Below are 24,799 nucleotides of genomic sequence, written 5' to 3' on the forward strand. Positions count from 1 at the left end.
GCTCCCTACTATCACTACAGATCACAATGTCATCAGCAAACATCATGGGGACTCCTGTCTAATCTTGTCTATCAACCTGTCCATCACCATTTCAAATAAGAAAGGGCTCAGAGCCGAACTCTGATGTAATCCCACCTCCATTTTGAATGCATCTGTCACTCCTACCGCATACCTCACCACGGTCACACTTCCCTCATATATATCCTGTACTACTCTTAGATACTTCTCTTCAACTCCCGACTTCCTCATACACTCACCTAAAGGATTATTAGGAACACCTGTTCAATTTCTCATTAATGCAATTATCTAATCAACCAATCACATGGCAGTTGCTTCAATGCATTTAGGGGTGTGGTCCTGGTCAAGACAATCTCCTGAACTCCAAACTGAATGTCAGAATGGTAAAGAAAGGTGATTTAAGCAATTTTGAGCGTGGCATGGTTGTTGGTGCCAGACGGGCCAGTCTGAGTATTTCACAATCTGCTCAGTTACTGGGATTTTCACGCACAACCATTTCTAGGGTTTACAAAGAATGGTGTGAAAAGGGAAAAACATCCAGTATGCGGCAGTCCTGTGGGCGAAAATGCCTTGTTGATGCTAGAGGTCAGAGGAGAATGGGCCGACTGATTCAAGATGAAAGAAGAGCAACTTTGACTGAAATTACCACTCGTTACAACCAAGGTATGCAGCAAAGCATTTGTGAAGCCACAACACGCACAACCTTGAGGCGGATGGGCTACAACAGCAGAAGACCCCATCGTGTACCACTCATCTCCACCACGAATAGGAAAAAGAGGCTACAATTTGCACGAGCTCACCAAAATTGGACAGTTGAAGACTGGAAAAATGTTGCCTGGTCTAATGAGTCTTGATTTCTGTTGAGATATTCAAATGGTAGAGTCTGAATTTGGTGTAAACAGAATGAGAACATGGATCCATCATGCCTTGTTACCACTGTGCAGGCTGGTGGTGGTGGTGTAATGGTGTGGGGGATGTTTTCTTGGCACACTTCAGGCCCCTTAGTGCCAATTGGGCATCGTTTAAATGCCACGGGCTACCTGAGCATTGTTTCTGACCATGTCCATCCCTTCATGACCACCATGTACCCATCCTCTGATGGCTACTTCCAGCAGGATAATGCACCATGTCACAAAGCTCAAATCATTTCAAATTGGTTTCTTGAACATGACAATGAGTTCACTGTACTAAAATGGCCCCCACAGTCACCAGATCTCAACCCAATAGAGCATCTTTGGGATGTGGTGAAACGGGAGCTTCGTGCCCTGCATGTGCATCCCACAAATCTCCATCAACTGCAAGATGCTATCCTATCAATATGGGCCAACATTTCTAAAGAATGCTTTCAGCACCTTGTTGAATCAATGCCACGTAGAATTAAGGCAGTTCTGAAGGCGAAAGGGGGTCAAACACCGTATTAGTATGGTGTTCCTAATAATCCTTTAGGTGAGTGTACAATACCACAGCTCCTCTCGAGGCACCCTGTCATATGCTTTCTCCAGGTGTACAATGACACAATGCAACTCCTTCTGGCCTTCTCTAAAGTTCTCTATCAACACCCTCAGATCAAACCTTGCATCTGTGGTGCTCTTTCTTGGCACGGAGCCATACTTCTGCTCACTAATCATCACCTCACTTCTTAACCTAGCTTCCACTGCTCTTTCCCATAACTTCATTCTGTGGCTCATCAATTTTATCCCCCTGTAGTTAGTACAGATCCTGCACATCCCCCTTATTCTTAAATATCAGCATCAGTGCACTTCTTCTGCACTCCTTAAGTATCCTCTCGCTTTCCAAGATTCCATTTAACAATCTGGTTAAAAACTCTACTGCCATCTCTCCAAAACACCTCCATGCTTCCACAGGTTTGTCATCTGGACCAGCGACTTTTCCATTCTTCTTCCTCTTCATAACTATATAATGTAATAAACATATTTTGCTGCATTTCATGTTCAAAATTATATTGTCATCATATATTTATTTGCTCTGTATAAAGCTGCTCAGGTTGTGCAATATTATAACTGTATTGCATGTTTACAGTGAGCTGATTGTATTAATAGGTGCAAACAGTTCTACAAAGAGCACTTGAACTGATTGAGTGTGTTTAGAGCTCTTGGGTTGAAACTGTTTTTGAACTGCAATGTCCCTACAGGAAAGGCTCTGAAGCGCTTGCTGTATGAGAGCAGTTCAAATAGGCTCTGAAGCGTTTGCCATATGAGAGCAGTTCAAATAGACAGCATGGCTGAGGCAACATGTGCTTGATGCTGTTTCCCGATAATTCTCTTTCCGATCAGCTGCTGTAGAGCTGTGATTCCACACTCGGATACAGTGGGATAAATAATTGAGAGTAACAACGTTAAAAATACTATGGTATTTGGAATAATAGTTTGGCCATTCCGTGAACCATTATATTGTTACAGGTTAATTACAATCAGATGTCTTAAATTAATTAACAATATGTGGTTAATTTCAGTGTATTTGATAAAGCCGCGTAAGGGATGTGGATCTAAAAAAGAAAGGGAAACCACACTGGAACAAAAACAGTACATTGACGCTGGGTGCCGCCAGTTTGCAAAACCAAGCGGGGAATTTGGATACACCAAGGATCTAGCTGGTGTGAAAATGTGCATGGCTTTACACCACGTTTAGTTTTTATACATCACGATGTGACCTTGGAAACAGGAGCATCCAACATTTTTGTGCGTACACACCATTTACACATGAGGCCCCAGGCGTCTAATGACCTTCTTCCTGCAGCACCTCCTGGTGTGGCGGAAGTTCTGCTAAACAGGGCTCAGTATCCAGGCACCTCCTGGGGGTGGCAGTGGGCCCCAACAAGTTTGAGCTTCCATGCTCCAAACCGTGGCCCCATTGCAAGCAAAGGGGGCATCACTGCTGGGAATGGGCCCAGGCAGTCTGTCACACCACAGATTGTCGTTAATGTTCAGATCAAGGAACAGAGAGCCATGACACAACCTTAAGCTTGGGCCTCTTGAGGAGTCCATAGTGAATTCTGGGGAGCAGTTCTGATCATTATCCTTTTGTAGAACCCATACTCTTCATTTTTAGCTTTTATAAATGGTGTGATGTTTGCTTCAGAATTTTCTAATATTTAATCAAGTCCATTCTTCCCTCTACCAGTGAACAGTTCCTGGAGCTCCTGGCTTCAATACAAGCCTGAAACATGATTGATCTTCTCCCATCCTTAACAGTCAGAGATGTTTTCTTGTCATGGTATTCTGTGCCCTTTTTCCTCATAACACACCTTTGCACATTTGGCCAAAAAGTTATTTTTTGATTTCATCAGTTCACATGGTTTGGTTCCAAAATGCATCAGGCTTGTTTAGATGTTCATCTGCAACCTTTGAATTTTGTGGTGAGGACACAGGAACATTTTTCTTTTGATGGCTCTTCCTTGGAGGTAATATTTCTGGTGGTGATACTGCACAGTAGAACAGTGCATCGCCACTCCAGTGTCTGACTACAAAATACCACAAGGAAGCTTTAAGACACAGGGGTTTAGATTTGCCATTCTAGCAATACTATGAGCATTTGTCTTGGAAAGTTGTCTTGGTCTTCCTGACCTCAACTTGATTTCCACCATTGCTGTTAACTGCCATCTCTTAATAATGTTACGAACTGAGGAGGTGGCTACTTTAAAACTCTTTGACATCTTCTATAGTCTTTTCCTGCTTTGTGACTATAAATTATTTTATTCTTCAGAGTGTTAGACAGCTGCTTAGAGGAGCCCATGGCTGCTGATTGCTGGGACAAGGTTTGAGAATTTATACAGCTTTGAATTTTGCATCACCTGGCCATTCCTAATGATGATTGTAAACAAGCCAAAGCCCTAAGGAGCTAATTAGGATCTGACATGATGGGGGAGATATCTGAGACCTCAGATCTCTTGGGGTGCACAAACATTTCTGGGGTACTCCTTTTTTTCACTCAACAATTCAAAAATACGACACAAATCTTGTTTAAAATGCAGAAAAGAAAGTTTTATCTTTAACTTTATGGCTTTTGGAGATAATTCATCTGATATTGACTTAACTATTCACAGTAACAGTTATTTTCATCAAGGGGGTCCCCACACATTTGCATGTCACTGTATATGAAATGTCATGAAAGTGTTCATCTTGGTAATGCTATGTCTGAAAAGGATCATCTGCTTGGCAGAGTATATCGTGCACCCAAGCAATGAATTAAATAGCGGAACCCTTACATTTCTACTATAGAAAATGCTGGTGTATCTAAAATGATAAATTGCAATCATTTTTGAGGGATACTCTGGATTTTTTTTTTTTTTTGGTCCTGTCCTGATCATATGTCTGTTCTTTTCCAAACAGTGCCATTCTTGACAGCTAAGACACATTTGTTTCCTTAGCGGTTTTCCTGCTTTCACTGCATTGTTGAAAGTCGATGTGCTCAGCTATGTGTTTTACCTAAACGTTTCTCATCAAATTAGTTGATGGAAATATCTTTGCTTTAAGTACACCACAACTAACTTTTTCATTTTTAACTTTATATATAAAATTCCTATCACATTACAAATACTTTAATATGTTTCCACACAGCAGTTATTTTCTTCATCAGTTTCCACTCTGTGCACTCTGTCAGTGCTGCGCGTGTCCTCAGCTTAACATATTCCATGTCATGAAATCGGTGGACCAGTCAACCAACTACAAGCCAATTTCACAATAAACAGCAAAAACTGGGCAATTTAAATTCAAGACTGAATAATTTGTGTAACACTGTTTAATTCAGTTTTATTTCTTCTTTATAGCGCTCTTCATTGAGTGCAGGCTTGGACTGCTTGATGTTTTCAGCCATAACAGAGATAATATTTACATACATGAACACACATATTGGATCAAATTAATGGTAAAACCTGGCAAATTTTAGCTTAGTTAACATAAGTAAGTCCTGATAGTAGAAACCCTTTAACATTATAATGGTGAATATAAATGTCACCAGCATGTCACAAAGGTTGCCAGTCCTGGTGTCACCTGCCACTCCCCTGTAGAGCTGAAACACCAACAGCTGTGCTCTTCCTCGGTTTTCTCATCTTCTGTTTTTTTTCTCCGAGGTCACTGCAGCTTCTGTAGGCCTCTGCACTGAGGCATCACTCATCCACTGCTCTCTTTTGTTGTTTGTTTTGGTGTCAAGTGGTTTTAGTTCAAGTGTGGGTAAATGTCAGGACACATTCTAATTATTGACGGTGCACTTTTCATACTTGGCATGGCATTCTGTTTTATATAGTACCCTCCATAATGGTGGAGACAAAAACATTCCTCTTGCATTTGCTCCTTTAATCCACAGTTTAAAATTACAAATTAAATAATTCTGATGTAAAGTACAAATTACTGATTTTCATTTAAGGGGATTTGCAAACATTTCAGACACACCTTGTAGAAATGACAACACTTTTTCTAAATTGTTCTCCCATTTCAGGGCACCGTAATGTTTGGGGCAATTGGTGCCAGAGGTGTTTGTGATTCGTCAGGTGTGTTTCATTGCTTTAGTCTTGCAGGCCTAAGTCACCTCCACTTACTCCTACCTACAGACTACCTTTGGTCTTTGGTACTTGCCATTGTTCAACATGAGGGCAAGAGCTGTGCCAATGAAAGTCAAAGAAGCTGGAAAATAATAATGAATCATTAGAGACATTGGATAACCTTAAGATTACCCAATTCAACTGTCTGGAATATCAATAACAAGAGAGAACACGCTGGTGACCTTGGTAATCATAAAGGGACTTGTAGGCAAGTAAGACCACCACTGGTGAAGACAGCAGACGTTGCTGCAGATTTCTTTTTGATCACAACTTGCATAGCCTGATGGTAACGATATTGCATGTATCTCTTGTCAGACACGTGCGCATGGTAGACAGCTAAAGGGCTTGAGTAATCGCAGTTCCAAGGCATGCCGGGATGTGGTAGAGTGCACTGACTCTTTTTCTCCATTTCCTGTAGACCATTCACGGGAGATTCCACCTGGCTCTCTTGACGTCACTTCCGGGTCTGAGCTTATGGATGGAGACCTTGCCGGCTCCAGCCCCTTTGATGTCACGTCCAGGCTCGAACCAATGGCTGACGATCATGAGCCCGACCCCTTTGATGTCACTTCCTGTTTTCCCCTTTAAAAGTCTGTACCTTTTCCCTATTCCCTCAGTTCTTTCTTGGACTCGGTTGTGTCCACATCAGTGCGGTATTCATTTAAAACAACTCTTGCAGCCAGAAATCAATTATACAGTGGCTACCCCAAACCTTTCTGTGACTCTGTGTCGAGTTTGTGACACTCTCTACCATCTTAAGTATACCATCCCATACAGATAGCATTACGTGGCTCAGAGTGACTGAGAGATTCCTCACCAGTTGGGCAGTTCACATTGAAAAGCCGCCATCGCCGAATTACCCACAGTCTTTAGACCTGTAAGAGAAAAGGGATTGTCTGATTTCTGTATGATAGTCTCTGTAATGAAGGCTGCAGTTCAGCACACACTTCAAAGAGGATGACAGTAGGGAGTCTAAATCAGTTAAGTCATCATCATGAGCCAAAATGTCATTGTGATACATCAAAACTCACTTCTTGTGTAGCCTGTCAAACATCAGAATGTGAAATGTGTAATGAAATGAGATTTTCTATTGTGGTGTATGACCGGCCGTTTATCCCGGCCAATACCACCAAGCCGCCAGGTGAAGCACTCCCTGCAGTATGGAGGTTCCCCGAAGACCAGCATGGCATCATGGACATTGCTGTTTTTATACGCAGCCCTGCTGGATGCCGTGGGACCACTAGGAGACGCTGCAGGGGGGGAACAACGGATATTTATCCTACACCCCGGAAGTACATCTAAGTCACATGGACAAGGGGAATGATGTGCTTCTGGGGTGAAGAAAAGGACTTGCACCTGACCCGGAAGTGGTAGTGAATCACATGGACTAGGGATTGGGAACACTTCCGGGTCAGGATGAATAAAAGGACTGAGAGCTCCCAGTGGGTGAGCTCAGCTGGGTGGATGGGTGGCAATGTGTCTGGGAGTTGGAGGATTGTTTATTAGTGTTATTGGTATTGATTTATGAATATAGTGGAGAAAGAGGGTTCTTTGTGCACTGTGGCAATTTAATAAAGTCGATTATTGGACTTTTACCTGGTGTCTTGGACAGGGGTTCAAGGGAGTGACAGCGACCCCTATCGTACACCCTATTCAGTTCTTCATTTTTCCACCTGGAGTTGCTAAAATGCCAACACAAAGTCTTCATGGGACTTACAAATGCTCATTTTGAGCCAATTTAAATGGCAAGGTCTAGTTTTATAAATCCTAACTTTTGCATAAGAAACAGCTTTCATATATGTGGCTGAGCATAAGGAAGTTTTATACATGTGGCTCTACTGAGCAGTTGTAATAAAGGATGTAAAATTAACAAATTAAGTGTGTTTTCCAAGTACAACACGTTTTATAATTGCTTATGCTGATCAAAGGTTGTTCCTAATTTCAACCATCATGTATTTAATGTGAGTTAATGTTGATAATAAGGCAGCGAATTGAAAATAAGCACATTTTTTTTTTTTCTTCTTGTTTTAAATTTTACACAGGAAATAAAGATCACTGCAGTGTGGAATGTGGCAGAGAATTCTCTAACAGGAGTGCTCTTCAGAAAAACACGAGAGATCACATGGGAGAGAAGACCTATTGCTGTAATGAATGTGGTAAACAGTTTTCACGTATAACAAGTCTGAAGAATCACACTAGAGTTCACACCGGAGAGAAGCCATATTGCTGTAATGAATGTGGTAAACTGTTTTCACATATGGACAGTTTACAGAAACACACAAGAGTTCACACTGGAGAGAAGCCATATTGCTGTAATGAATGTGGTAAACAGTTTTCACAAATAAGCAGTCTTCAGAGACACACGAGAGTTCACAACAGAATAAAAACAGTAGAAGTTCAAAAATCAAGAGTGACGTTCAGTCCTGTCCTGAAAAGTAAGCAAACTAAACTATTGTTAAGAAATGAATCTCAAAGAGAAGCCATATTGCTGTTTGGAATGTGGCAAACAAATCTGTCAGAGCAGTACACTTCAGAGACGCACCAGAATTCACACCGGAGAGAAGTACAACTGAACTGTCCTGACTAAAGAGTGAGGTTCACTCCTGCCTGGACAGTAAGCACATGTACCTGACACAAATCCATCCTACTTAGTGTTGTGTCAAAAAAAAAAAATCAACATGGAGGAGACATAGCAGTTTATATCCTTTTTCCATTTCCAGAAACAAAATAAAGAACAGGGCGTCATACAAACGGCTTCTCACCAAAGCCCCTACAGCCTCCACCATGTGCCTAGCTCTGTTTTCATAAAATATGTATTACATATAGAACTATTTACAATATATTATACACATTTCATCAGACAAAAACACTTTACAATATACATAAAATAGTTATAAAATAAATAGTTTAGCTTTATAATATTATAAATTTTGCTATTTTAATAACAAAAAATAAAAAAACTTCACAAAAACAAACAAAAAAATAGAATAGGGTTTCATACAAACAGCTTCTCGCCAATGCTTAATAAATAATAAATCAAATCAATTACTAATAATTATAAGCACAAAACTATTAATACAAAATCAATAAAATAAATTGTAAAATAAAAATTAAAATCCAAAATATACACATGATCATGCTGTACACCACGCTGAATTATGTTTTAACACTGTGGCAGCGCACTAAAAGAAGAAATGCTTTTTTAAATTTTATTTTGTTTTTGTTTGTTTGCTTTTGATAATAAAAACATACAAAACTGTATATAAGAACTCAGTGGGGGGTGCACATAACTTATTTAACACTTGAGAATTACCAAATAATGTACATGTCAAATAAATAGAATAAAGTTACAAAAGGCTTGGAGAGAGCTTACTTACCTGTACATTATCCATCGCCTGAGGGTGCCTACCGTCTGTGGGGAGTCACATTAATTAGCATCCGTACTCCAACATATGACACTAAGTTTACACAAACAATTGCTTTTTGGAAAATTCATTTCTAAAAGATACAAAAACATTAAAACGACAATACACTTTGCTACACATATTGCCATATTGCAGTACTGGATGTGACCAACAGTTCTCACAAATTGGACTCTTCTGGGCCAGAAAAAAATTCAGACTTGGTGCCACCTCCAGAAGTGGGCTTCGTTGGAGAAGATCTACACTGGGGGCTATCAACCCTTTGTCATGGCATACCACCCCAAAAATATAAATGTTCTGAAATACCTGCATTTTATTTTGGTGTTAAATTGTTAATTACTGAACTTTTGTTAAAGTGCATTCGGAAAGTATTCACAGCGCATCACTTTTTCCACATTTTGTTATGTTACAGTCTTATTCCAAAATGGATTAAATTCATTTTTTTCCTCAGAATTCTACACACAACACCCCATAATGACGTCAAAAAAATTTACTTGAGGTTTTTGCAAATTTATGAGAAATCACATGTACATAAGTATTCACAACCTTTGCTCAATACTTTGTCGATGCACCTTTGGCAGCAATTACAGACTCAAGTCTTTTTGAATATGATGCCACAAGCTTGGCACACCTATCCTTGGCCAGTTTCGCCCATTCCTCTTTGCAGCACCTCTCAAGCTCCATCAGGTTGGATGGGAAGTGTCGGTGCACAGCCATTTTAAGATCTCTTCAGAGATGCTCAAACGTATTCAAGTCTGGGCTCTGGCTGGGCCACTCAAGGACATTCACAGAGTTGTCATGAAGCCACTCTTTTAATATCTTGGCTGTGTGCTTAGGGTCGTTGTCCTGCTGAAAGTCGCCCCAGTCATAGGTCAAGAGCGCTCTGGAGCAGGTTTTCATCCAGGATGTCTCTGTACATTGCTGCAGTCATTTTTCCCTTTATCCTGACTAGTCTCTCAGTTCCTGCCTCTGAAAAACATCCCCACACCATGATGCTGCCACCACCATGCTTCACTGTAGGGATGGTATTGGCCTGGTGATGAGTGGTGCCTGGTTTCCTCCAAACGTGAAGCCTGTCATTCACACCAAAGAGTTCAATCTTTGTCTTATCAGACCAGAGAATTTTGTTTCTCATGGTCTGAGAGTCCTTCAGGTGCCTTTTGGCAAACTCCAGGCGGGCTGCCATGTGCGTTTTACTAAGGAGTGGCTTCCGTCTGGCCACTCTACCATACAGGCCTGATCGATGGATTGTTGCCGAGATGGTTGTCCTTCTGGAAGGTTCTCCTCTCTCCACAGATGACCTCTGGAGATCTGACAGAGTGACCATTGGGTTCTTGGTCACTTCCCTGACTAAGGCCCTTCTCCCCCGATTGCTCAGTTGAGACCTTCAAAGCAGCAGAAATTTTTCTGTAACCTTCCCCAGATTTGTGCCTCGAGACAATTCCTTTGACTTCATCCTTGGTTTGTGCTCTGACATGAACTGTCAACTGTGGGACCTTATATAGACAGGTGTGTGCCTTTCCAAATCATGTCCAATCAACTGAATTTACCACAGGTGGACTCCAATTAAGCTGCAGAAACATCTCAAGGATGATCAGGGGAAACAGGATGCACCTGAGCTCAATTTTGAGCTTCATGGCAAAGGCTGTGAATACTTATGTACATATGCTTTCTCCATTTTTTTATTTTTAATAAATTTGCAAAAATCTCAAAAACTTTTTTCACGTTGTCATTATGGGGTGTTGTCTGTAGAATTCTGAGGGAAAAAATGAATTTAATCCATTTTGGAATAAGGCTGTAACATAACAAAATTTGGAAAAAGTGATGCGCTGTGAATACTTTCCGGATGCACTGTATGTTAAAGTAAAGGTGGAATTTCTTTTTTCACTCAGAAAATGTTCCTTCAGAGAGCTTTCATAAGGTACTAGAAATGTTAACTTGTCAAAGACATGTTTTAGAATGAATTTCAAAAGGATTTGATATGTTAGGACTGGTAGGCACTGACAGTATGTCGCCATGAGGAGGTCACTTCAGTTGTCTGTGCTAATACTGGAAAAGCAAAAGAAATGCCAGCAATTGTGTCTCAAATGTTGTAAGTCTCCTCAGCGTCAGTAAATATTATTATTATTACTGTCAAAAGGTTTAGTAAAGTCACGCCTTTTGAACAGATGGGGTTTCCTGTTCCCGAGAGACTTTCCATTCCACTATCTTGGTTTACCTACATTGTGCTTACTTTATTGTTGTATATTATTTGTTGCTTTGAATAAATTACAATCACCTGTCTATCATCTCGATTCACCTGATGGTGACTCCTGCACTCGGTTTTCTGTTGGCCAAACCCTGTGAATTAGCACATTTTCCAGAGGTCTGTGAAACTCCTCTTTTGCATGGTCTTTTGAGCCGAAAGCTAAACCGACCCACCCGAGAGCAAAATTGACAAGGCGGTGTGTGTGGAGGAGCCTAACCTCATCTTTAGTGCACTGGCCATCGATGTAGAAGAGACCATCTGAGCTGACATCTCCACATTCAGCCAAACCCCAAGTCACACACTGCAGACAACCCATCTGTGGGTGCCGCTATGGCCTTTCAGACAATGGGCTCAGTGCACTAAGCTTGAAGTGCTCGGCTGAGTCTGCTGAGAGATGAGGATTCCATCTCACCTTTTGGACTTGGATGTGAGATAGTGTCCTTCCAGAGGTAACGTGTTGTCCATCACAAGCTCCAAACAAAGCGCAGATAGCAAACTGAGAAATGCAGTGAAGTAACCGATCAGTTAAATCACATCATGGCAGCAACACATGCAGTGTGCGTACAGATTTATTCTGACTCTTTGTTTTCTCCCTCATCGAGACAAGTGAAAAAAAGAAACGCGCTGAACTGGAGGAGATTAGGATTTTGTAAGTAATGAGCAATGTAATGAATTTAATTTAAGTTAGGTTTCCCAGCACTGGTCGCTTGTGAACTTTTGTTTTTGTATCTGGGATATCATCACTTAAACAATTGGTGTAAATAAACTGAAGTCTTCTTAAGCAACTGGCTAAATAAATAGGCAGAAACTCAATAATATTTTATTTTTCATCTTTATATCATTTTAAAGACAGAATTATTGACATACTGCGGTGGGTTGGCACCCTGCCCAGGATTGGTTCCTGCCTTGTGCCCTGTGTTGGCTGGGATTAGCTCCAGCTGGCCCCCGTGACCCTGTGTTTGGATTCTGCGGGTTGGAAAATGGATGGATGGATTATTGACATAACCAATCAAAGTTCCAACTAATTTGCATTGTGTGGTTCAAAAGTATCAATTAATTTCATCATTTGCATCGAAGCATTTGACACTCACCTCTCTAGTGACACCAAATGGCCATTCACATTAACGTTATACAACTCAAACAAACTCATGATCAAGGTCAATGACGTCTGTTAAACTCTATTGCTTTTAGTTTTTCGCTGCTACACACTGGCAACAAAGAGAGGGGTTCGTCAGCAGCTTGCAGTGTCTAAAGTGTAAATTAATATATATTTTGTTTCAGGTGTATAACAAAACAAATCATATGAGTAACGATTTCAACTGTTATTTTGGTTGATGATTGCGGGTTTAGGGGTTTAATTAATTAAATATTAAATTAATCAGATGTAATGTGTTCTTACTTTGAGGGGGGGTGCTGCATGGTAAATTGTGTTAGTGACTGGGATTGCGCCTTTGTAACTAGAAGATTGTTTAGGAATGATACAGACTGGACAACTATCACATTTGTTTAAGGAAATGTTTTATTATTGTACTGTGCTGTGACTGAGACTACTTTTTACATATAACTTCATCGTTATATGATATAAGTTCATCGTCTGGCACCTGGAGCACATCCGGGACAAGATAAAAGGGGCCGCCTCACTCCATTTAGGGAGCAGGAGTTGGGTGGAAGAAGGCAACGCTCAGGAGTGAGGAGGAAAGGCGGCTCAGGGAGGACTGTTGAGAGGCCCTGAACTGAAAGGTGTTTGGTGCTGGAGCACTGTGTGTGTGTGGGACTATTTGGACACTTACATTGTACATACTGTAAATAAACAGTGTGTGGTGGACTTAAGAGCGGTGTCTGTCTGTCTGTTGTCAGGCTGGCTTTCACAATATACAGTATGTAATCCTGCGACAAGACTATTTTTAAGAGACTTTTTCAAGTCCCGCGAGATGAGACTTTTGACATGATTTATTTTCTAGTCCCGCCCTCCTCTCACCCATATTCAGCCACACCCACGGCCCTCTCATTCGTGTGAATGCTTTTGACAGACACAATTCCTCCACTCTCAGCTCTTATAAATTTTTATGTTTTCCTCATTTTAAGTGCCCAATTAAAGAAGACATATTCTGTTCAAATCTTATTGAAGAATTTCATCATGAAGGGTTATCAACGGAACAAATTAGTACACGGGCAATCCTGGCACTGAGAAACAATGAAGTCAAACAAGTTGGCAGTTGGGAGGAAGTGTGACAGAGCTGCTGGGAGTGGAGGATTGGTTATTGTTACTGATTTCTTATTGTTTACAATTTATTTGTTTATTTGTTTATTGGAGAATTGTGGAGTGTGCAGTGCTTTGTGCACTTTATTCAAAAGAATTATTAAATATTATTCTTGGTGCTTATAAGCATGTGTCCTGGACATCTGTCTGGGCAGGAAGTGGAAGCAGACAATGGCCGACAGTGAGATGAATCGCGTTGCCGTCGTCGTAGAAGAACTCCAGGCACTCAACAAACAGATTCAGAAACTCCTGTCCAGATGAAGATACCTTAGGGATTTGAAGGCTCAGCTGCTGGATAAACCATCCTCGCCATTTAAAATTGGCATAACATCAACCCCGCATTGTGCCGCTCAAGTAAACTTCACCCCCGCGCCTCGTAGGAGCGACGACAACACCGATAAAGACCTCGGCGTATTTCAGCTATGCAGGTGGGGGTTCAAGGCTAGAACACCTCCATCGGCACAGGCGAGCATCTCGACTCAGAACCGGTTCAATCCTCTCCGTGTCCCCAGTTTGCCTTCAACCCCTGGTGATGTAATAGTGGTAGGTGATTCGATTGTTAGAAATCTCAATATCGCATGCCCTAATCGAAAATCTTTTGTTTCTTGTTTTCCCGGTGCTCGTGTACGAGATGTGATGAGACGTGCGCCGGCAATCTACGAGAAGCACAAGGAGAGGGCAGTTGGAGCGGTTGTATTGCACGGCGGTGTGAATGACATAAGGCACCGACAGTCGGAAATTCTTAAAGCTGACTTCGCAGCACTAATTAAAAACTCGAAGGAGAGGACCCCATCGGCAAAGATCTTCATTTTGGGTCTACTACCTCTTGTCAGATGATCAAATGAGTACTACATTCGTCTGCTAGGATTAAACAACTGGCTGCATGGCTTCTGCAAGAATCAAGACATCAGATTCATCAACAACTGGGACCTCTTCTTGGAAAGGCCGCGTTTCTTCAAGCGAGATGGCCTGTGTCCGAACAGTTTCAGCGCCCGGGTCCTCTCCAAAAACCTATCTAAGGTAATTTGTTTATCTCTACTCTTAACCCCTTCTGAAATGCTATTGCTGTGCTAGGAAATGATAATTGTTTAATAAAATCTATCATAAAAGTGCACAACATTAATACTCTAATAACCAATCTCAATTACATAGAAAATCTAGGCAATACGGCATAAACACCAATAATTTAATTACAATTACTACTTTAGATGAACAATGTATTAAAACTATTAAAACAGACAATAGATTAAACAAAAAATACACACAGAGCGGCGCTAACAAAAATAACTTTGTTCCTGTTTCAAATATCAATAACGCACATAGTATTCATCTCTGCCCCTCCAAAACATTAAATATGGTACTATTAAATGTTAGAGCTTTAACTAACAGGACGTTTTTTTATCAATGATCTTATTAGTGATAGAAAAATTGATTTTATTGCACTAAGTGAAATGTGGCTTAGCTCAGATGGCGCAGCTGTTTTAATCGAATCTGCGCCTCTGGATTACAGTTTTACTCGTGTGGATCACCAAGGAAACAGAGGCCACAGACAAGCAAACATTTACTCAAGCTGGTTAAAATGTAAAGATGTCAATTTTGGTAAATTTATGTCCTTTGAGTATCTCGCCATTATTATTCAAGGAGATGCTCACGTTCTAGTATTATCCATGTATAAACCTCCTAAATTTAACGTGTCTTTCTTTGAGAAATTCTCAGACTTAATGTCAATTTTAATTACAAACACACTCTTAATAGTCGGCGACTTTAATTTTCATATCGACAATCAGTGTGACCTAAAAGTAAAGGAATTAATGAACCTCCTGGACTCTTTTGATTTGAGACAGCTCGTTAATCAGCCTACACATAAAGCAGGTCATACGTTAGACTTAGTAATTACTAAAGGACTAAAAATTGATATAAAGCAGGTCATTGATATTCGTCTATCAGACCATTTTCTTTTACTTTTAATATAGAAATAATGATAGAAAACACCCATGAGAAGCATATTGTTAAAAAACGCTTCTTTGACTCAGCAGCAGCTTTAAAATTTACTAACATTCTAAGCAATCAGTCCGTTTATAGTGCCAACTATAATAGCGAGGTAATGTAAATAATAAGGTGGAAAGATTTAATACTAAAGTGAGAGCTGCTATTGACATAGTTGCACCTGAAAAGACAGATAAAAAATCTTCTAGCATTGTTATACCATGGAAGAGCCAAAGAGTGTCTGATTTAAAGAGAACATGCCATAGAGCTGAGCGTAAATTGAGGAAGACTAAACTAACTGTGCACTATGAAATATTAAAAGTTAAAATAACAGAATACAATAACACTGTCCGTCTTGAGAGACGCTGCTATTTGTCTAAGATTATAAATAGCAATGCTAGTAATCCCAAAGTCTTATTCTCGACGAGTGATCGTCTGCTAAACCCAGGTAACTTAAAGGAATACCTCCTAAGTACTTCCAGTAAAACCTGTGAGGCTATTGCTGTATTTCTCAATCAAAAACTTAATGATATTAGAAATAACATAGTATATCTCCCCAACATAAGGATCCTCCTAAACCCCAGTATTCCATTATAAACAAATTAAACTCTTTCTCTAGGATAGATTTACCTGATTTACATAAAATAATTTCTCAACTAAAACCCTCCACCTGCGTCCTTGACCCAATACCAACAAATTTTTTCAAAGAAGTATCGGGCGTGCTAATCTATACTAATAAAAGGCAAAGCCCTCACTCACTCACTCACTCATCACTAATTCTCCAACTTCCCGTGTAGGTAGAAGGATGAAATTTGGCAGGCTCATTCCTTACAGCTTACTTACAAAAGTTGGGCAGGTTTCATTTCGAAATTCTACGTGTAATGGTCATAACTGGAACCTATTTTTTCGTCCATATACTATAATAGACTTCTGCAAGATGCCCGTGGGAGGTGGAGTTACGCCTCCCACGTAATTTAGTGCCTGCCCATATAAGGCCGTCCGTCAGCGGCAATCCAATAGAAACACTGCCGCTAAATATTCACGGGTGAAGGACTGTGCTTATGCAGACGAAGATGAGATGGTCAGGGTGGTGTTTTGCACAAACTCAGCGAAACTGCGAGAGAAACTTTTAACTGCCGGGTCTTAGCTGACATCACACAAGATGGCACCAGCACAGCAGGGAACCTTCGATGCAAGAACACCAAGCGGCTCACGTGAACTGACGCAGTGCACAGACAAAAGGCAACAGTTCCAAAGAGTGCTGAACAAAAACCGAATTACACAATTGAGAAGGCAGCAAAAAAATATGAAGCGTGTGACACATGCAAACATATTCATAAGTGCAGCTACTGCGGAAACAAAGCACACGGTGGAAAAAGTCAATGTCCCGCTAAAGGAAGACAGTGTAAAAAAAAAACCGTGCATGCAGTGTGTCAGGTCTCAGATAAAGAGGAAGACGAGCTGTTTATTGATGCAGTAAGAAACGAATCGATGAATGAAACCTGTCATCTTTACAACGATTGACAAACACGGAATGTAACTTGAACACAACACATCCTACAAATACGACCCTGATTGAAAGAAATAATGATAATCAAATCCTTGATGACAGCAACACTCATAACAGTCACAAAACAAATACTGTATATTGACAGTCATATTACGTTATTTTTAAATTGTTCCCTTTTCTTTTTCATAACTTCTTTAACGCAGTACTTCTCCGCTGCGAAACGTGGGTATACTGTATATATATATATATATATATATATATATATATATATACATATGTGTATATATATACCCCGATCTACATACTCTCAAATAGACAAGCCACACGGCGTAGCGCAATGGTGGAGGCTTCGCCTCTAACGCCAACATCCGAGGTTCGATTCCCGAGAGGGGATGCACTGAGTATGTACGCGCACTTCCCGTTTCATTTTACCCTCAGATCCCCTTGGTTTGAGACGTATGAAAAAATATGCGGTTAACGCAAAATCATGTTACGTTATTTTTAAAATGTTTCCTTTTCTAAGCACAAGCACAGCTGAGAAGCTTCGATGCATGAACTCCATAACGCGTTAAAAAAAAATAACGCATTTAATCACACTTTCAATTCTAAGCAAAGGGGAACTTTTGTCAATGCATGATTTCCTGGTACACCGATTACATTGATCAGCGTTTCCCGATTCATTTTACCCTCGCACCCCCTTGGTTTGAGAAGAAGTATGAAAAAATATGAGGTTAACACAGAAAAACAGATCACCAATTGAAGCTTTATGAATTATCGATTCGCCATCAATAATTGTTTTGGTAAAGCCATACTCAGTGTAATCCTCCTTCCATTTTATAATTTTTCCGCCAATAGCCATGATTAAATGAACGGTAAAAAAGTAAGAGCGAAGCGAGGGTGACTTATTCAGGCAGGCAGGCGACAGCTCAATAGCTCGAATTTGGATATAAGTAGGTTCTATTTAGTCGCCGGAAATATCTTTGGTAGGAATGGAAGTTGAATTTAGTCTTTACATTTCTATGGTAAAGAAAAAGTTATGCAATGATGACTAAATTTAACTATATAAAGTCAAAACTTGTGTATATATAAAGTCATTCCCGAATATATAAAGTCAAAACTTGAATATATAAAGTCAGCGCTGGAATATATAGAGTAAAGTCAAATCTTGAATATATAAAGTCAGCGTCGGAATATATAAAGTCAGCGCTGGAATATCCATCCATTTCCCAACCCGTTGAATCCGACCACAGGGTCACGGGGGTCTGCTGGAGCCAATCCCAGCCAACACTGGGCGCTAGGCAGGAACTAATCCTGGGCAGGGCACATGCATCATTTTCAAAAGATTAACCAAACAGTGTTTTTTTAATTTATTTTTCTGAATACGTTTTTGTTAACTTACTTTAGTTCACAGTCGTTTCAATCAATAGATTTTGACTTTCACTTTATATATTCAGTAGTGAGTTTATATACTCCGATGTTGACTTTATATAATCAGGAATGACTTTATAAATTCCGAGCTGACTTTATATATTCAAGTTTTGACTTTATATATTCCAGCGATGACTTTATATATTCAACTTTTGACTTTATATATTCAGAAAAAAGTTTTGACTTTATGTATACCGACACTGACTTTATATATTCAAGTTTTGACTTTATCTATTCAGACGCTGACTTTATATATTCACAAAATCAATGTATTTGCATGTTTGGCACCCCATAGTATATGTGTGTGTGTATATATGTACACATGTATGTGTATATATATATATATATATATATATATATATATATATATATATATTATAGATAGATATATAGATAGATATGACAACAACACTCATATCAATGACAAAACAATTACATTAACAATCATGTTACGTTATTTTTAAAATTTTTCCTTTTCTTTTTCATAACTTCTTTAACACACTACTTCTCCGCTGCGAAGCGCGGGTTTTCTGCTAGTCTATACTAATAAAAGGCAAAGCCCTCACTCACTCACTCACTCACTCACTCATCACTAATTCTCCAACTTCCCGTGTAGGTAGAAGGCTGAAATTTGGCAGGCTTATTCCTTACTGCTTACTTACAAAAGTTAAGCAGGTTTCATTTCGAAATTCTACACGTAACGGTCATAACGGTTGATAACGGTCAACAACGTCCGCCATGTTGAACTTTCTTATTTATGGCCCCATCTTCATGAAATTTGGTAGGTGGCTTCCCTGCGCTAACCGAAACTGATGTACGTACTTATTTCGGTGGTATGATCCCACTGTCGGCCGCCATATTGAACTTTACAACATCACTAATTTTCCAACAGCCCGTGTACGTAGAAGGCTGACCCCATCTTCACGAAATTTGGTAGGTGGCTTCCCTGCACTAACCAAAACTGATGTACGTACTTATTTCGGTGGTATGACGCCACTGTCGGCCGCCATATTGAATTTTCCAAATGTCACTAATTCTCCAACTTCCCGTGTAGGTAGAAGGCTGAAATTTGGCAGGCTCATTCCTTACAGCTTACTTACAACAATTAAGCAGGTTTCATTTCGAAATTGTACGCGTAACGGTCATAATGGTCAACAACGTCCGCCATGTTGAACTTTCTTATTTATGGCCCCATCTTCTCGAATTTTGGTAGGCGGCTTCCCTGCACTAACCGAAACCAATATACGTACTTATTTCAGTGGTATGATGCCACTGTCGGCCGCCATATTGAACTTTTCAACAGTCTTTGTTACTTATGGGCCCATCTTCAAAAAATTTGGTACACAGGTTTCCAACGCTAACTGAATCCTACTTACATACATATATACGTCCATAGCCTGCACCTTGGTCACCGTGTGAGGTGGCGTTGGGTCCCCCATCCCAACGCCTCCCACATTGTTGGCTGCCTGCCTATAAAAGACCATGCGTCGCTCTGGTCTCTACATTCCCTTCCTTGCTTCGGCACGGGATTTACTTCTCCCTACTGATAACTGCAGCGTTTTTATTTAATCCACGGCTTCTGTGCTGTTTTATTGTTTATTTATTATGATTAAAATAATTGTGTAGGTATTTTAGACTTACTTTAAATTGTTCAGGTACCCATTTCCTTTATCATTCCAACTGTACCCCCATTAACATGTCTATCGAGGTGATCACCATCGATCAAAGAACTGTCAGTTATCGAGTGGTTTCCATGCCCGGAGATGGCACCTTCTTTTCCATTTTCTTTGTTACATATTGCACGGCCATGTCAGGATCACTCTTGATATCCGGAGGAACATTGTGTCTTATGTATGTACATATATACCGGCTATAGCCTGCAGCTCGGTCGCCGTGTGGGGCATCATCACGCCTCCCACGTAATTGAGTGCCTGCCATATAAGGCTGTCCGTCAGCGGCAATCCAATAGAAACACTCTGCCGCTAAATATTCACGGGTGAAGGACTGTGCTTATGGAAACGAACATGAGATGGTCAGGGTGGTGTTTCGCACAAACTCAGCGAAACTGCGAGAGAAACTTTTAAGTGCCGGAAGTCTTAGCTAACATTAAATAAAGCCGTGGACATCCCACGAGATAGTGCAAGCACAGCTGAGAACCTTCGATGCATGTACTCCAAGCGGCTCACGTGAACTGACAGTTGTGGAAAAATACAAAACAGCTTGATCAATCTGGTGTATGTGACAAGAGTCATGTAAAACTCTGCTTGCCCATGGTGTACGTGACAAGGGTCATGAAGACCCTGCGTGCCCAAAGTATGCGTGCTAAGTGCTATTTCTTGTTTTAAGGTTACTACACAAAAAACCACAAGTGTGGACTCATCGAGCCCCAAACTAAGGAAACTAACAGATGTATTCCACCTTTTGATTTCTGGTAGTGCTGATTCAGGCTAATATTTTGAAATACTTGTGTAACTAAAATCATAAGACAAAAGCCCTATAAAAATTTGGGACACCGACCCCTCGGGGCAGACGAAGGGCAGGTGTCCTAGGACTGTGCCTCTCTGTCATTTAACCTTTGCCTGGTGTGTATCAATAAAAGATTTTTACTAACTTTAATTATATCTCTCTGTCTTCAGTCACAAGAAATGACACCATAGAAAAAGTGTCCACAGTTTTCTGGCACCCAGACATGGGGCAAGAGATGGCCGGCTGACTCCTCAAGCGGGACCACCTCAGTGATCCGTCTTTTAAGCAGACTGCCGCCAATACGGGCCCCGGCAGCAGTGCAAGCAGCTCCGGCAAAAGTTAGGACTGCCCTGTCCTGAGACGGCTCCTGCGTGAGGAGCCCCCGGTCTCCTCTTCGACTGATCCACGGTGACTGAAAGGATTTCCAGACAGAGCTCAAATACTCCCAGGCTGGGGTAAGTACTGGGAAATCCCCGTTTTTGTACACCGCCGGCATTGGCTTGCTGTTAGGAAACATAGGAAATTTTTATCTACATACTGGAATATACATACTTTGCTTTCACCATGCACTGTGACAGTCGATGTAAGAAAATAGTGCGGTACGCTTCCTCTGGGAATATTAAGTGGCACATTCAGCACTCCAATAGTTCATTGGACAGGGGAAGGAATAGGATAAGTATTTAAAGGAAAATCTGACACAGGGCTCGGGGTAAGGCAAGGGGACATAATGGGATCACATAACAGCAAGCCTGCCAACCGGCGCTTCGGGGGTTTGAAGTCTTTTATGCTGGAAGGATTATTTTCGGAGGATCAACAGACGCCGCATAAACATTGGTCACCCAGGAAGTTAATAGAGAAAAGGACAGGGTTGGATTTCAAAAAGGCATGTAAAAAGTGGAATAAGCAGAGCGGTGGGCATTGGCCACTTGAAGGGACTGGTGATGCAAGTGAGATACAGGGAATAAGAAAGATTTTATGTAGAAATACACAAGGTTGTTGTAATGGAGGACCGTATCGGATGGATATGTTCGATCGATGGGAATTGGTTATTAAAGATCGGAATTTGGAAGCGGTGCAGAAACAGAATGAATTGTTGAAAGCAAATGAGGGAAAGGCTAGAAAAGAAAAGGAAGAGCTGTTGATTGCGTTGCAGAAAGTTCAGACAGATCCAGGACCACAGATAGTTAAGAAGAAGAAGAATAACAATAGCAAAGATCCCCTGTACCCTGTTATTTGCCCCCCCCCCCACCTTACCAGCCACCACCTGGCCCTCCACCTCCACCTCCCAGTGCACCAACAGCACCTCAAGTAACAGATGAACCAGGTTTCTTTAATGAGCAATATTGATATGACCCCAATAAGGACGATTCTTCTGAGGATGAAATACTTTTTGAATCCCCTATAGCACATCGCACAAGAGGGGGAAAAAAGACCCCGCCTGTTCCCCAGCTCACATGTCCACTCATAGAGGTTCCCAATCCTCGTTATAACCCCGCCCTGGCTGTAGGACCCCAGAACCCTACTACTGTCATGATTCATCGAAATTGGGACATTCAAGAACTAAAATATGTGGTTTCTGAGCTGCCCGATCCTAAGGGCGTAGGGGGACTGAAGTTTGTTGAACAGCTTGAGCAATTGGACAGTATGTATAAGCCTAATGCCGCAGAGTGGACGCAAGTATTAAGACGGAAACTCGGCACCACCTGGGCGACTGTGAGTCGGGGATATAGAAACGGTGCGCTTTTGGGTGTGGAATCAAAGCTTTCATCAAGGAGAGGGTGCCGGTGGAGAGGCTGATTTTGAAATACAATGGGAGTCATTGAGACAAAATATTGCAGAAAAATATAAGAAAGGCACAGACTGGTCTCTTATCTCAGCCGCTAAACAAAAGAAAGATGAGACAGTTGATGAGTGGGCACATAGAATTCAAGACCTTATGGCTAATCACTCAGGTTTGGAGAATGCCGATGATCAAACTCGTGCTGCAGTTCCTCCTTTTGTCTCGGGACTAAGATCTGACATACAGACCAAAGTGCGAATTTCCTGTATCGGGTGGGAGTCCGCTGCATTTGAGGAAGTTAAGCGACACGCGGAACATGCTGAAAAACAAAGCAAGCAAAAAGAGTCTGACACTCAAACTAAGCTAATAGCCGCACAGATGAACTATTACACAGGAGGGGCTTTAGCAAGAGAACAAGGAGCTGGTTTCCGGGGTGGAGGAAGAGGAAGAGGGCGAGGCCGAAGTTTTGGAGCCCCGTCTGTTGAACAATCAAGAAACCCCTTTACACCCTCCTCCTTTAATCCCAATATGACTCCGTATTCCTGTTATAATTGTGGCGAACCTGGACATTTCCGTCGGGAATGTCCTCAGAAACAGCAACACTCCCTGGCCCACCCTCCCCAGCCTGTTTTTCCTGACACACCAGATCAACAGCATTGGGCATAGGAATACGCAGGACCCCAGCCACTCGCTTCAGTTGCCACTGCTCACTCATAACTCAGAGACTGATCCTTTATTGACATTGCTTGTTAATGGCACTGAGACTGCTTTTCTTGTCGACACTGGGGCTACTCGGTCCACCCTCTCGCTGGCTAAGGTCCCTGCCTCGGACGAAACTGTAACCGTGCTTACTGCATCTGGACAACCACATGTTTTACTGGTCTCAAAACCCCTTCGAGTTCAGCTGCTTTCTGGTGGTTCCACTTTAACACACCGATTTCTTTTAAATCAGCTCTGCCCTGTTAATCTTCTAGGAAGGGGTCTCATGACGAAGCTTTCTCTCTCTATTTCTATTTCCTGCTCATCCCCCAAGTTACTGTGCCAAATCGCCCCTCACCCCAAACCCTCTTTTGCAGCCTGGACTCTAAATATTTCCCCACACACCATTCTCCTTAAAGCCCTACACTCTTTTCCCTCCTGTCTTTTTCCCCACTTACAGGTCCCTGACACTTTAACACTGTACTGCTCAATATTTCCCTGTAGAAGTAGACACCCCCTGGCTAGACTCTTTTCTTTCTTCAGGCACTTGCCCCGAAACCCTTCACATCACCTGTATCTTCATTTCATCCACAAGAGCTGCTGCGTCCGTCCATCTTAGGTGTTCACAAAGTATTTTCTATCTTGGAGGTGCAGTACCCCATGTTTCTTTAGCCAAATCAAGTACTGTCCATTGGGTGGAAATCAGACCATGGGTAGAACAATGTCTTAATAGAACAGACTGGTTACATGTTGCCCCAGGTATTTTTGATACCTCAGACCATTTGATAACTAATGTTGTGCTTCAAACTGATTTTTTAGTACATCGTGCTTTGTGCCGTCCTTCCCTTTCTGTTTTTTCATTGCAAACCACTTCCCCATCTTGGCTCTCTATGCTCCCTGATTCACTGTGGTCCCAGGGAAAGAATGATTATGGATGGATAGCCTATTGTGAGCCTCTGGTGATCTACCCAAAATCTTCCTTCCGCCCGCACCATGCCCAGTATCCTCTCCCTAAGCAGAGGCTGGCATCTCCACCGTACATTCCGATCTCGTGAAATGCGGATCGATTATTCCAATTAAATATTCTCCAGTCAATTCCCCCATTTTACCTGTAAAAAAGGCTGACGGTTCATGGCGTTTTGTTCAAGACTTACGACAAGTAAATTCTGCAATCTTTCCTAGGGCCCCTATTGTTCCTAATCCTTCCACTATTCTTTCTACAATCCCTCCCTCTGCTCGTTACTTTTCAGTGATTGATTTAGCCAATGCTTTCTTTTCCATCTCTGTACACCCTAATTCTCAATTTTGGTTTGCTTTTACTTTCCAAAGCCGCCGTTGGACATGGACTGTCATGCCTCAGGGATATACTGAAGCCCCTTGTGTATATGGGCAAGCGCTTGCTGTTGGCATGGTTGTAGGTAATGT

General features: G+C 41.3%; 2 protein-coding genes across 2 annotated transcripts in view; both read left to right on the plus strand.

The window, feature by feature from the left end:
* LOC120533544 (zinc finger protein 22-like) overlaps positions 1 to 8,248 on the plus strand; it is a 35,286-nt gene extending 27,038 nt beyond the window's left edge. The window contains exon 3 of the mRNA XM_039760478.1: positions 7,618 to 8,248. Coding sequence (XP_039616412.1) covers positions 7,618 to 8,162 — 545 coding nt within the window. The 3' untranslated portion in view covers positions 8,163 to 8,248. The remainder of the gene's footprint in view (positions 1 to 7,617) is intronic.
* LOC120533516 (gastrula zinc finger protein XlCGF57.1-like) overlaps positions 1 to 24,799 on the plus strand; it is a 695,777-nt gene that overhangs the window by 168,829 nt on the left and 502,149 nt on the right. The gene's annotated exons all lie outside the window — the stretch shown is intronic.

This window comes from Polypterus senegalus, chromosome 8, assembly GCF_016835505.1.
Source record: "Polypterus senegalus isolate Bchr_013 chromosome 8, ASM1683550v1, whole genome shotgun sequence".
Taxonomy (NCBI): domain Eukaryota; kingdom Metazoa; phylum Chordata; class Cladistia; order Polypteriformes; family Polypteridae; genus Polypterus; species Polypterus senegalus.